The sequence below is a fragment of the Pholis gunnellus genome (assembly GCF_910591455.1).
Source record: "Pholis gunnellus genome assembly, chromosome: 4".
Taxonomy (NCBI): domain Eukaryota; kingdom Metazoa; phylum Chordata; class Actinopteri; order Perciformes; family Pholidae; genus Pholis; species Pholis gunnellus.
In genome coordinates this window covers 6702379-6717599 of record NC_136530.1, presented here as the reverse complement: position 1 = coordinate 6717599, position 15221 = coordinate 6702379, and the positions used below count along the sequence as shown (strand labels likewise).

At 40.8% G+C, this 15221-nt stretch overlaps 1 protein-coding gene across 2 annotated transcripts; it reads right to left on the bottom strand.

Annotated features, from left to right (window-relative positions):
- Window positions 1-810: 810 nt before the first annotated feature.
- On the bottom strand, window positions 811-14793 carry tnni3k (TNNI3 interacting kinase). 2 transcript variants are annotated; one of them, XM_079157522.1, is made up of 25 exons: window positions 14629-14793; window positions 14219-14327; window positions 13962-14047; window positions 13613-13710; window positions 13112-13222; window positions 12903-13001; window positions 12678-12816; window positions 12450-12594; window positions 12253-12357; window positions 11973-12067; window positions 11726-11875; window positions 11505-11588; window positions 11348-11404; window positions 9791-9883; window positions 9646-9703; window positions 9365-9559; window positions 8487-8591; window positions 8343-8395; window positions 6169-6221; window positions 5509-5641; window positions 4922-5031; window positions 3278-3337; window positions 3035-3204; window positions 1434-1513; window positions 811-1228 (listed from the first exon to the last, which is right to left on the bottom strand). In XM_079157522.1, exons 1-25 carry the CDS (start codon window positions 14666-14668, stop codon window positions 1149-1151), a joined length of 2508 nt encoding a protein of 835 aa, XP_079013648.1. In that variant the 5' UTR covers window positions 14669-14793; the 3' UTR covers window positions 811-1148. The 2 variants fall into 2 exon arrangements, with proteins under 2 accessions (XP_079013648.1, XP_079013649.1); XM_079157523.1 differs by lacking the exon at window positions 14629-14793 and having other exon boundaries at window positions 13613-14114; window positions 14219-14619.
- Between the last annotated feature and the right edge of the window lie 428 nt (window positions 14794-15221).

Genomic DNA, 15221 nt, shown 5'->3' with positions numbered 1-15221 from the left:
TTAGAAAATGAGATGGCTACATTTAGAAAAAGAAACATTCGTAGTGATCAGAAAAATACAAAGTGAATACAAGACGATTCTAGTTTTGACAGAGGCCCCTCAAGTGTCCTGTGGTTTCTGTGTTTACATTACAATGGCTTCTTAGATAGTCTTCACCCTCCAATCACCAAAAAGAAGAAGCTGCATGATGAGTTTTGACCGCGGTATAAAATGTTTACAATAGACCATCTCTTCCTATTGTTGGTAACAAAGAGACGTAGTTTGTGAGCGGTATCAAGTGCAGCTGCTATCACCTATTACCTGTAAACAGATACTCTTCCACTCACGCTGACACACTGTTGAATAATTCATAATTGTTGGACTCCCACAGCTTAGTTTGTCCCAAGTACACTTTACGTTTCCACTGATGTACCTCAGCTTTGATCAGAGATCTGTAATTGCACTGTGTCTGTGTTAATGACAGTTTTAGCGCTTTTAAATCTATAAAGTGGTTAATTCATTCGCTATTGTGTTGCTAATAAGTCAAATGAAACTTTGTGAAATGTCAAATCTAGGCACTGAGTTGTGTCATTATTGCTGCTAACACTACCTCTTATTTAAAAAAAAAAAATACTTAGTATTTATTTGTATTTCCTTCATTTAATGGCTAGTGTGGGTTTGTGAGGCGTCATCATTTCATCTGTCAGTGACTGAACATTTGTGTGATTTGGCCACTCAAAATAATAAAACAAGTGCGATGAATAGTGAATAGTGACTTTTCTTTTTTTTGACTTGAATGAAGATGTGTGTACATTGAACAAATTGCACACATTGACTGGGAACTTGGATTTAAAATGTATGCAAACCATGTGCACAACAACTGATTTAGCTTTTCACACATCCAGTATTTACAAAACAAAAGCATCAACAAAATGTTTAAAAAAATGTTTACATAATGTATAAACAAACCGATAACACAAGCCTCGAGATATTGGGAACTAACAATGTATTATAAATTCATAAACAAGTCATACACATGCAGTATGCTAAAACAAACTGGTTTTGCAAGTTAGTTATATATCTACTAATCTATTGATACGGTTATACTTAAAATGAACTGTCAACAACAGGCATGAATGTCTGCATTAATATGGTCGTATACAGTGATGTTAGTTACTGTCCTCAAAGCTGCCACTGCTGCTGTAAGAAGAGCAGACTCTCATGGTGCTCATGGGATCAGACACGTACCCTGAAAAAGAGACAAACCAATAACTGTGACTCACCATTCATAGTTTAACTTTAACTTTAAAAAGTACAATATATGATATTGAAATGAAAACAGAAATGTAATAGATAATAATAGAAACAATAATTATAAATATCAACATTGCAAAAGAAGTCTTCAAAAGCACATTTGAAGGTGACACTAGTACACATGTCTTCTGCAAACAAACCGTTTCGATCAATGGGAGAAAACTGCATGTTCCTTCTGAGTTCCTCCAGTGAAAGGCCTCCGGATGCACGACGCCGCTCACTGACAAATAAAACACATAAAATCAACTCGTGCTCATTAATCTACCGCGAAACAACACCGGCCCAGAAATATACACACAGCTTCGTTTACATGGAGAGAGACAGATGAGATGGAGCCCGATAGAAGCAGGAGAAATTCAATATGTAACGTCCGACCTAATAGCAGGCTGCTCTCACTTTCTCTCCAGGAGTTCAGTATACAAAATTGATGACGGGTTTGACGGGGCGACCGCGCACACATTCTGCACAGCAGCATTTGATATTTGAACATTTTGTACAATATGTTCACGATCTGTAGAATGTAAACTCCGTGTGGATGAATTTACACTTCATTGGGGATGTAAACACTAGAGAAAAGACATTGCCCCACCACAATAACCCCACCTCTTGTTTCTGGGTTCATAGCGACTGTTACCAGGCTCCCACACACACACACACACACACACACACACACACACACACACACACACACACACAGTACAGAGCCTGAAAGCCAGGCGTCTTATCCTCGGTCAGAATGCCATGCATGTTTTATTGCATTTGCTTTCCTTTTGTTTCCTGCTCAGTATCCCAGCAACTCCAAATCCTCACTGTTGCAGTAAACCTAACTGGTCTGCACGTTACTGGTAAAACAATTGTTCAGAGGGAGTCGTTTTCTACAAAGCCTGTCCAAGTTAGAGCAAGCCCAGACGCAACGTTTGGTGGGATTCCTGTTAGCGGGGTTTTAAGCCAAAACATTTAATTCAACTCCCCCTGGTGGGAAAACAACTTCAGATTTCTTGGTTGTAGCTTTTTCAACAAATCTTTGAGGCCATTTATTAAGTTGTATCCACCTGTTAATTGTAAAGATCATTAACTCAATCAATTGAAGACATTTAAACATCTGTGTTTTTGGTTTTGGTTGGACAGTTATGGCTGCATGCTCGACCTCTCGAGGTTGCAGTGACTCGCTCTCTTAGTTTTGGCACAGTTGTATAAAGTGTATTATACAGCACTGGTTCTTCATTCCTTCACACAATACAGCGGTGATTGGTGCAGACACACCTGAGATCTGCACTCTACTGAGTGCACTTAGTTATCATTGTCAATGCAACTGGGCCTTTAACTTGGCTCCACAGTTTTTTGGAGAACAAATATTCATATTAAGACTCTATATCTCCTGATTTGTTTGAATGTTTGACACATGCAATATGTCGTTTGTGTTTCATATGAATTTGGACTATTTAAAGAAATGAAGTCTTGCTACTAGCCCAAGTGAGAGGCCTCAGCTGTTATTCAATTATGTGACAATAAAAAAAAACATGAAGTAATTTTGTTCTTTTGCCTCACAAAAGTCATTAAACTAGAAAGACACAACATCAGGGTAACCGAACCGTCACGCAACCAACTTCCGCTGATTAAAACCTGACCTTGGTTCGGCTGAGGCTGGGTGGGTTATTAGCTGAGAGTGAACGTGGCCATTGTGCAGTAGATTATTCTCGCCCCACTCCACCTTCGGCGGGAGCCTTTGAAATTTTCTAACCTCTGAGTCCAGAAGGCGTAGGCGCGAGAGTTGAGAGCGTACTCCAGCTCGAAGCGAGAGCGCAGGGCGGCCACGTGGCTGCGCCCGGGTCCTCCTCGCCCGAGCAGACAGTCAGAGGAGCAGGAGGGCGACAGGGAGCCACTGCTGTTACTGGAGGCTGGAGACATCAGCTGCCACACAAGCATCATTATAAACCATGCACTGCAGGGTTAAACATTTAAGAACGTGTGGGATAATATATACCTCAACGTTGCACAAGCATTCCTCCAGGTTGGACACCACTTCAGAGAACACGGGCCTGTCCTGAAATTGGAGAAAGCAGACTACAATTTCTGCAGACTACAATTCGCGTCATTTGTTTCCCACAACGGACAGACACACTTGTGTTCGCTCAGACACTGTCCAGTATGTTGCACTCATTTTCAGTCCACCCACACATGAAGCAAAGGTGAACTCTGCTTCAAAAGCAGTCCTTAGATCTCCTGCCTCACTGCAAAAGAACAAACACGGCCACACCGGAGCCGTTCAATTATACATCCTCAGATAGAGGCCACGGTCTGTCGGTGCATGCTGCTTTAATACACCAGACAGAACAACAACAACAACAAGAATACAAGGACAACGCAGTAAAGAAGAAAACACATGACAAACTTTTAAAGTTCTTTACGTATGATTTTAGTGAATACTTTTCTCCCGCTGTTTTGTTCACATATTATTTGTCAGTAATCAAATGCAGTGATGACGTGTTTTTGTTGGCCAACCTGGAAGTTAGCATCGCACTGGTTCTCTCGACAAAAAGCCCAAAAGGGATTTTTATGTATATAAACGAACCGCACCATGCATCACTTCAAGTGTTCGGCGTGATGACATTTAGTCGTCTCATTCAGCAACCGCCTGTTTTAAGACGCATAAAGGCTTCAAAATTTACTAACGTATTTTATGTTGTAGAACAAAACTTTTAAATACCTTAAGCTTGTGTTAACCACAAACCTTATTTCAGGCATCGAACCGAAAACCCATTCAAAGAACACATTCACTTTGAAATGAGTGAGCCGGGACTCATTCCCATGTTTAAAGATTCCTGCAGTACTTTTAATTTAATGGTCTTAAAAAGTTATTATGATCATGTATGATTTTCATAAGCCTATTATGAACATTTTGCAATTTCAGATTATATTTGTTTCTCTCAGGCTTTGACAAATACAAGTTACTGTGAACACAGAACAGCGTGTCCCCCACTTTTAAACCCCATGGCAGCTGGCGCACCGTACAGGTGCGGCGCCATGAAAGAGGCGCTCACATGAAACTTTGTGACGTCCTATTAGGATCACACTCTTATTAAAAGGGTCTTGACAAAGCTGCACTGGGACAAGGCGATCACAGCAGGGAGCAAGCAGCCGGTTGGCAACCTTATAACATGGCAAACAGGAAGGAGACGTACCACAGAGGGAGCAATGTACCAGCATGCTCGGCCGCGTTATAATGTGTTTTAATTAGGCCGAGAACAAAAAAAACGCCTGGCTAATTATGAACATCGCAGCACTGAGGGGAGGATCATACAGGCCATGTGTGCTCATAAATGTGAACAGCCGTGCAATAATGCATCGTCTGGGGACATGTTTGCAGAAGCAGCTTACTCAGCATCACTTGTCTCTCTGAGCCTCAGTGTGTCTAAAAAGCTAACGACATGAAAGGATGCTAATGGTGAGATCATTTTGCAGATTAAAACTACCACGCAACACCTGGTTGAGTATACGCTGGACAGTACAGCTCACAGTGGATTTTTTTTTTGTGTGTGTACAAAATGTACTGTAAATTAATTAGAGGACAATTATTTAATCAGAGCTCAGGTGAAATTGAAGACAGAGGTGAAATCGTGTCATTTACCTCTGGGCAGGCGTTCCAGCCTCTCATCAGAAGAGCAGAGATGGGTTTGGGGATGGAGTAGCCAACAGGAGGCCGGATGTGATGGTAGGCCATGTCTGCCGCTGCAGCAGCTGTGGACAGAAGAACGTCTTAGATCGAGTTGAGTTTAGTAAGACAGCCTTTTTGTTCTGTGCTTGTGTTCTGTTTCATTTTTCTTGTATTAGTTTGTATGTGTTTTCAATATATTTTGCCATTGTAAGATCAAAACATTTGTACTTCTGCTAGCTCTCTGGACAGAAATGCCAGACTGTCGGTCCACCACTTTGGTCCAGACTGAAATATCTAGCCAGAGATTTTGTAGAGACCATAGTGCACAGATGTAAGTGCCACCATGAGGTTGACATCTGCGGTTTTGAATGATGTTGGGTAGATTCTCTGAAACTAAAATTGAGGCTAATTAAGCATCAGGTGTCACCTTTTTTGAAATCTTAGTTTTCTATTTTAAATGTTGTTTTTCATCTGCTGTGAAAACAGTGTGTAATGTCAGAGGTCCCTTGTGGGGTTTCCTCTCAGTTTGACATAAACTATCACCATTTAGGTCAAAATACCTGGTTTCAAGTGAGCGAAGGGAATTTCTCCAGTAAGCAGCTCCCACAGACAGAGGGCGTAGCTGAACATGTCTGCCTTCACAGAGTAGCGAGTGCACTGGGTGAACACCTCGGGAGCCATCCAACGCAGGTTCTGTACAAACACACACGCATAGACACACACATATATGCACAAACACGCACGGTAAAGGCAGTTAGGCTCTCAATATAAGTGAATCTTTATTCCCTTAGAGAGATTTTTCATTTTTTAGGCCATCACACACACACACACACACACACACACACACACACACAGAGAGAGAATGAGGCCCAATTACTGACATAAACACTGTATCCCAGCAAGGGCAAGTAGTTCCTCACAACAGGCAGTTCTCAAGAGATGTAACACACTTAACACCAAACTGCAGGCCAAGCACTCTGGGTAGTGATGAGTCAGCACATCAACACAAAATCTGCATGGCGGCAGTTTTTTTTTTTTTTTGCTGGTGGGTAATTGATGGCAGGTGCCAGCAGAAGCTCTGGCTTGATCTCCTGCCTTATTCTTGTATGGATGCTGCAGATGGTGTGAGCATATTTGGCCAAAGAGAGAGGAAAAAAACTCATTCCAAAAGGTTTTGTGTGTGTCGTAAAATAAATCAAGGAGAGGGAAACGGCACTGACCCCCGGCTGCTTGGTCATGTTGTCCTCATCCACAGATTGTAGGAATCTAGATTCTGAAAATGAAGAGAATACCATGCAATGAAAAAAAAAAAACTATGTACATTAAGGGATTTAGCAAAAGATACAAGTTTGATTACAAGAAACTAACAGAACTGAAACCAACAGAAACATTGCTGCCAGACTAAAAAATAAAATCCCTTGAGTGTAGAGTTAACTAGCTGAACAAAACGGGTTAAAATAGAAATAAATACGTTTATTTATGCAAAGCACAATTGAACTATTGACTTAAGTTTTAACTTTATTATTTCACATCTGTTATTAGACAGTACAGTTGTCATAACTAAGTCAAATCTTTTGTTTCACAAGTTCCCCTCACTAACTAAAATTAACCGGAAGTGCGGCAGTGCAGTTACAAAAATTAACCGAAAGTGCGGCAGTGCAGTAACAAAAATTAACCGGAAGTGCTGCAGTGCAGTTACTAAAATTAACTGGAAGTTTTTTAGTGCGGTTACTCAAATTAACCGGAAGTCTTTCAGTGCGGAAGTTCAAATTAACCGGAAGTGCTGCAGTGCAGTTTGTGAGCGCGAGGTAAATTTTCAATGTTGAGCTAGAAGTAGTTTCTCTGTTTAACAACGTTGAGCTTCACAAAAGTTGACAATATGAAGTCACTAAAGTCAAAACTGTTGTTGAAGTCGAGCAGTTATCAGAGCAGTGTATTTAATAAGAAATACGACATTTAGTTGTACTGTCACTGCTCAGAGTATTTGTCAAACAGGCTGTGTTTCTACTGAAAAGTACAATTTTGCATCTTTTGTGCATTTGTAGGTTTAATGTGTAAGATGTAGAGTTAAATGTTTTATTGCTTACATAAATATTGGCTCAGCTGACACAATCTGATTATATTTTCATGTCTAATATTTGCATTGTGTTTATGCTTTGCATATTTTGTTGAACAAAATAATTCTAATATGTCAATTTGGAATTTGAGCTAGAGAGTAAATCATTTTCAATATGTTAAGTTTTTGCAATCAGTCAGCCTTTACTTTGTCGTTATGACCTCGTATGATGTTGTACAACATTAGAAATATGAAATATGAAGGCGCGCAGAACAGAGACTCTTTGTCTCTGTTTGTACATGCAGGTAAAATATTTTACTGAGTGAGAAGATCCAGTAAAGAAGATCCGACAACTCCAGTAGATGCCGAGCCTCCCAGTTGGTTTCAACCAGAACAACCGGATGAACTATCTGCTTTGTGGTAAGATCACCAGTCACCAACTCCAACATACAATATTCTTAAAGTGCACTTTGACTCAGACACTGACAGATCTGAGATGAACTTAAAAAATAAAAGACTTCGACCAATATTCTGTACGGCCATCAGACACTGAACACTGAAGTGACTTAAAACTGTGGAGAAATCCCACATCAGGACAAATACACATTGTGACTCAAGATGATAAGCAAACCAATCGTATGTGTAGGAACATTTCCTTTCATTTAAAGGGTTTCTTTTATTTTTCATATCCATGTAAATGTTGCATTTGTTTTGCTATTCATAGGCAAACTAAGGTTGCAGTTAAGTGAATTCACTTGTGTTGTCGTGTTCATGGTTGTTGCACTCAAACGTTCCAAACCTAGAGCGAGGTTTACTTACCAAGGAGTGGGTAAAAAGTAGGGCTGGGTGATAGCAAAGATATTACAATAAACCACAATCGTTTTTTAAAACTATATCACAATATTGACGACAGAAAGTGAGACGTTGAACTGATGCTGTTTACTTTACTTTGATTTGTTTGTGGGAACTCTGTTTACTATAAAGAAGTAATTTTCTCTTCCTAGTTTCCTATTTTTTTCTCTGTTTGGTTGTGCTATAAACAATATTGGGCCATGACTTTTAAAGCTGCATTCAAGTGAGGCTGTATTGACTTTAGCTGAACAGCGGCCACTGTGGTCACAGTTGACAAGTAAGCAGTGGACAATAATAAATCCCCAAAACAGAACAGAGGCACAGATGGCAAAGACTCCTAAAGCAAGTAAACGGACTCATAATGTCAATTAGTTACTAATGTGTGAGTTTTATCGTTGATGAAATCAACATAGTCTCAGTTATTCTTTTAAATAAATAGTTAATGCAGCTTTCATTTTCTTGTACACTGCAAAAATTGTCTCTTACCGCCAAAATCAGCCACCACTGCATGCCCGTCCTCATACAGCAGGATGTTGTGGCTGGAAGGATCACATGTATCATGAGTAAAGACAACAGATTTCTACTCTGCTAGCACCACACCACCACGCACGCTGCTACTGTGGCACCCACCTGTTGAGGTCCCTGTGGATGATGGGCTGGGTGAGGTTGTGCAGGTACTCCATGCCCTTGGCCACGTCGATGGCAATGACGAGCTTTGACTGCAGGTCGATAAGCCTGTCCATTGACACATCATTAAAGCAGCAGCCACTTAGTGCCAGATCAATGGTGCCTGCCAATCACACGCAGCACTTTACACAGATCGATAGGACGGTCTATAAAGACGGCACCTGGCCACACAGTTAGCGGAACACTTCATCTGGATCGATGGTGATCCTCGCTGCTTCCAGGGAGGATAATGAGACCTGAAATAGTTGGCTGTGCTGTGCAAACATGTCCTTGTTGAACACTGAGTCATTTCTTACGGTAGTTTGAGCTCTTTTTAGGTGTCAACATCAGGATGTAGTCACTGTCAAAGCGTGTGAGGGTTCAATATGTTAACACACCTGACTGCATGGGACCTTTTTTTAAAAAGCTTCATTTGTTGAATTTAACAGAAAAAACATTTAGGATGGCTTGTTTTTTCCTGATCAACAATCTAAAATCCAACTTTTAATGCTATAAAAGAGAAAAGTATATACATTTGAGAAGCTGTAAACCAATATTATTTTACATTTATGCTTGATAAATCACTTAAATGATTATTGGATTATCGAAAAGTTATTGTTGATTTACTTGATTACATTTTCTGTCCGTTGACGACTTGATTAATCTGCTCTTTCAGCACTAACACACGAAAAGACGTATGACCGTGTGCAGTTGTTTTGAATTTTTCTGGTTTAAATCCTGCCTTTTAATCATTCAAAGTCTTCAATATTGCGTCTCTTTCTGTGTTTGTGTTTAAAATGGTTAGAAGTAGTATAATACACAGTCAGCTCCAGTGTCCTCACCTCTTCTGCTCGTGCAGCAGAGAGAACAGAGAGCCTCCAGAGACGTACTGGGTAACGATGGCGAACTGGCTGGGGTCGTCCAGACACGCCCCCATAAACTGGATGATACAGGGGTGGTTGAGGCGGCAGAGGATGGAGACCTCTCTGCAGAACATGTCCACGTCTGACTTGGAGCAGTACGTGTTGGCTCGATAGCTGCAATCAACAGTGGATGGTGAAAAAGTCGTTAGTTTCCCCCCCCGATGGGACGTTAAATGTCATCTTCAGAAGTGGAGAAGTACCGTTTTATGGCAACAATTTTGTTTCTGCATTTGCCTCTGTAGACTTTTCCAAAGGAGCCTGAGTGTGAAGCAGATTTAGTCGTCAGTAATGTCATCGGATTATCTGAAGCATGTAGCAAAGAGAACAGAAAACGTATGAAGTTACCGGATCCAATAATTTCTTTGAACTCCAGCTCAGACAGCTGAAGATGGTAATGAGATGGGAGGTTGGCTCTGACCAGCAGAACTTCTGCTTTCTCTGAAAACAGAACATTTTTAGAAAACTTTTATCTCATCAATGGAGAGCTTTACAAGAGTTCAAATGCATCATCAGGTTAATCTGCACTCGGACCAGTTAAGAAACACTTTCTTTCCTTTTAAAGTGGTGCATTGTTGTAAAAGCATGGTAATACTAACGTCAAATTAAACTCCGATGAGGGTATAATTCATAAAACAGGGTAGAAATATGCACAAAATACATATATGTTTTTTCTGCCAAGATAACACAGGTTAAGAAGCGTATTATTGTCATGAAACTATCGTGGTCTCATGGGTATGTAAATAATTAGAAGTGAGACGTGTGCGCCACATTTAAATAACTACAGCTATAGTGAAAATTAGGGATGACACCTTCTGGTCGATTGGTTGGTCGATATTCTCTCGTCCAAAGAAATTCTCATTGGTCTCACAATAGCTGGCGTCACTTTATCCATTAACTTCGGGGGTAGAAGGTGTGTGTGTGTGTGTGTGTGTGTGTGTGTGAGAGTGAGAGAGAGACAGACAGACAATGAGAGAGACAGAGTTTGTGTCTTTAACTAAGAGTTATTGGTTTTGCTGCTATTCAACAATGAAGAATAACCTAATTTTATTCAGTTATTCAATTATTCAGACTAAAACGTCCCTCTACTGTGGGCGATGGAGAAAGAGAGCGTATCTGTATTTGTCTTTCAGACCTCCGTCCTGACAATTGTGCTGCTAAAATGCAGAGAGTTGGAGGTTTGCGGGTCAGGATGGGTTGATTAATGCATATTTTATATATATATTGTCATGTGGAGCGGATTTGCTCTAATAAGAGGTCAGATTTTTATATGTTAAAAAACAGCCTATTATTTTGTTTAAAATATATCTGCGGCCACTACGGCAGCCTTTTTCTATTTCTGTAAATCATCTGAAGATGGGCAGGTGCACGCTGGTCTGCTTTGAGTCGGTTATCATTTTAGGATCAAATAGTTAGAAATAACTGAATATGCTGCAAATAGTTGTTTATGTGTATTTGTAATTAATGTAGTCTACCAGGTAGAGTGCACTGTGACATGCTGAATTCTTTTCTTTTTCCCCCATCGACCAATTGATTGGTTGAATAGGTAGAATTTGTTGACCAAGATTCTTTTTTGGTTGACTACAGCCCTTGAGAAAATACTGTATTTTGCCCCACATGATTCTCCTTCAATGCCCTAAAATAAGGCATGTGCTTGTTAGTTTCTGTAACTGAAACCTCTTTAGGCTTTAAACATGTGGTTCATCAAATTCAGACCAATATTTTCTAAGATATTAAGTATGAATATCACACTGTAGACCTGTAGTTTCAGTGTTAAGGACATCAGGTGTTGTCACCAGCAGCTACGCCCCCTCCCTTGGCAACAGACAGTGCGTGCTGTCATGTCAGCTGACAAGTGATGTGAAATGTGGGAGAAACCTGCTGTGCCTCACTCCACCTCGCTACCTTTAGTCATGCTTTTGATCTTTCCCAGCGGAGACGGGACAGAAACGTACGACCCATCTGGAAGAGAGACGACATTTTCAGGCAGAGTAATGGGAGGACTTGGCGTGATTTTTTTAGGCCAGATAATAATCTCTAAAACGGGGGGGGGGTAACTCACCCCCTCCCGGCTGTGAGTACTCGTTGCAGGGGGAGTCATCTGGACGTTTGTAGTGTTTCAGTAATGTGACAATGGCATCATGACCTGAGGAAGGAAAACTCAAGTATGTTAAAGGGATAGTTCTGGTCTTTTTGAGGTGGGGGTTGCATGAAGTTTGGAGAAGCAGTATTTTTTTTTTTTCATTCAATCTTTTCTGACAGCTGGTCACCATACTGACAGACCTTTTTCATAGGCCCACATCAGGCAGGTCTGCTCGTCCTTGTCCCCACTGGACCTGCTGGGGTCGCAGGCCACCTGGTTCATGTCTGCCCCGCTGTCCAGCAGGAACTGCACCAGGCGGATGTGACCGTGAAAACAGGCACTGTGTAGAGCTAGATAGAGTATTTATTGTACAATTTATAGTGGAAAAACACAACTGGTCCTGTACTTAATCTAAACTGCACATGTTTAGAGGAGTTTTAAAGGCACCTGTGTGTCCATCTCGGCCTTGATTGTTGATGCTCATAGCATTCTGGCTCAACAAGAACTTGACCATCTCCAGGTCTTTACCGTAGGTGCACGCACTGTGACACAAGACAAGTACTCGTTATCACCCCGGAGCAACATGAATCACACGTTAAAGGTGATGCTCATAAATTAAACTGTGTTTTTAAAAAAAAGCATGCATTTTGTGTCTATGCACAGTGTGTGTCTGCATCAGTAATTCTGTTTTTCAGACTATGGATAACTACAGCACGTGAGACGACACCTGTGAAGTGCAGTCTCGCTGAATATGTTCTCCTTCGACAGGCTGTCTGTGCCAGAAAGCTGTATAATCTCCTTCGCTGCCTCAAACTTTCCATTATAGCAGGCCCTGATGAGACACATTAAACACAGCACTTCATCTCCACTTGTCATCTTCCGAAAAACTTGACGAAGGATACCGACACTGTAAAAAACATTTACAAGTGTAATGGTGTGTCTCCGTAGATGTTGACAGAGTGAGGCTGCACGTCAAAGTTGCCCTGCAGGAGGAAACGAACAATCTCATGGTGACCGAAGCGGGCGCAGAAGTGCAGAGGGACGTGATCTTCGTTGTCCTGAGCATTTACTGGAGACAAGTTAAGGAGAGCTAATCATTTCCACACTGACACTTAACTAAAAGTATGGAGTATGCACTGTTGGGAGGCTCACTATTAGCTTTGGTCCCTTCCCCCATCAGGAGCTTGATGATGCTGAGGAACCCCTTGGCTGCAGCCAGGTGCAGAGGCTGGTCACCTACCTCACCGCTAGCGTTCACATCTGCCCCAAACTTGAGCAGCAGCTTCGCCACCTGAAGTGAGAGGACGCATATGAATCCAGAGGTTTTTATTTATCACAGTTATGAATGCAGCTGTGGTCGATATATGAGCACTTTACCTGCTCATGGCTGTTATAAGAAGCAATATGCAGTGGGGTGAAAAACACAGCATCCTGAACATTCACGTTCGCTCCGTGCTGCAGGAGTATATCTGCTGCCTGGTGGAGAGAAATATCATGTGTATTAAAAAGCAATGAAAAGTCTGGAGCTGTAGGTAATTTTCCTCACGGGCAATTGAAGGCAAAAATAAATTGGCACCATGTCTCACCTCGTGGTGCCCAGCCAACGTGGCGACATGCAGGGCAGTGAGGGCGCCGTAGCCCACCTGCTGCACGTCCGACCCGCCGTGGAGAAGTGCGGTCAACAGCTCAGCATTGTCCTGTGGTTCAGGGGATTCACAAGCACGTATATAAAGTAATTCAAATCAGCTCCAACTCTACCAGCTGCGACATTAAAGTGACGTACTCAGTCATGTATATTATTCTGAAAACTGGCCATTCTGCATGCTAATGTTTTTGTACTTCAGTAAGAGTTTAAATGCAGGAGTTTTACTTGTAACAGAGTATTTCTACACTGTGGTATTGCTACTTATACTTAAGTAAAAGATCTGAGTACTTCTTCCACCACTGGTACTTGCACTCCACCATGTGGTAGGAAGGCTCTGCACCACAAAATAACACAAGCAGGACAAAAGACAATAGGTTGCACCTAGAAACCACATGATGAAAATATTTCAATTCTGTGTTTGTTGCTCCTTAATTGTCGTCACCTTGTATGCAGCAAGGTGGAGCGCAGTGAATCCATTCCTGGACAGTCTGGAAGGACGCAGGCCTTTGAGCATCAGGGTGCGGATGTGGGTCTTGTTAGCTGGTCACAAATACGCGATATAATGTGGTGGTAAAATAATTCAAACAGCAAAAACATGTTTATTGTGAAAGTTCACATTTATTTCTCCACTTTTGTGTGCAATGTATTTCATAATCTACTGAATCAATTTATGTGACGAACATCAGGCAGGTCATCGACAGGCAACCATGTCAGTCAGTTCATAGTAATCCTTCCTCACACTGCCACAGTTTGTCGAGGAGTTATTAATAGACTCTAGTAGTCATGCATACCTCCACAGACGCAGCAGAGATGCAGCAGCGACAGCCCCTTCTCTGTTCGGTAGCTCAAGTTCACCTTCTGAAAAGCTTCATCAGAGCTGAGCCAGAGAAAATAAACATCACCTGCTTGTGAGAAATGACACCCGACTGACACAGAAGAGCCGACTGAGGAGAGCACAGTACACAATTAGCAACACTTGATACATTAAAATGGACTTTATGTCTCAATGGACTTTACAATGACAATGGAATTGTTTTTTTTTGTCAACCTGAAAGCCAGTTTGAGCTCCACGATCTCATTTTCTTTGAGCTGGAGATCGTCGTCCAACTTCTCTACGATCACAGTGTACGACTCGCACACTTTCTTCTTCCACTCATCTTCACATCCCCATCGTCAGTTAAAAAAGAATAACAATTAGAAAATTTAATTTCCATCCCTTATCATTGCCCATATGCCCTAAATAGACTTGTATGAAATAAGAATTCAAACCACTGTATTTTAACTCTTCTATATTTAATTGTCAGACACAATGTCTTGAAAAGTGCAACTTGTTTGTGACTGTGATGGCAGCCAACATTAACACACAACCCTCCAGTCTTTCTTTTTCTTCTATAATCCTTTGGCTACATCTGAGATAAATAATATCCCCACACAATCAAAAACACCCCGAGCCATTACCTGTGCACGTCTGAGATGGTCTTGATTTGTAATTTCCCATTGATAAAGGTCTCTCTTCTCGTGGAATATCTGCTGTATAGTTTGGTACGGCAGTAATACAATCTCTCACTCTGCCACAATTGCACAGGTCCAGATAAAGGGGGTGATCATGGCTGTGGGCTAAAAATAAACACCTTTGAGTGGAATGCCCGAACAACTGATCTCCCTCTAAATGACAGCAGGCGTGTTTCAGTGTGATTGTGATGTACGGTATCAATTTATATTGATTATATATTTTTTTTAAATATATATATATATATATATATATACACAGTATATATAAAATATATATAATATATATTCTTTTTATATATATATATATTCTTTTTTATATATATATATATATTTTTTATATATATATATATATATATATATATATATATATTTCTTAAAATAAATAAATATGTATAAAGATATATTTCTCACTTTTGACTGATATGTTGACTTAGAAAAGGAAGAATCACAGGTGTAACTAGTAACAGTGACTCCAATCCAGCAATTACTGCAATGTGGCAATGTTAATATAGATATAGTTATAGACAACCTGACCAAAA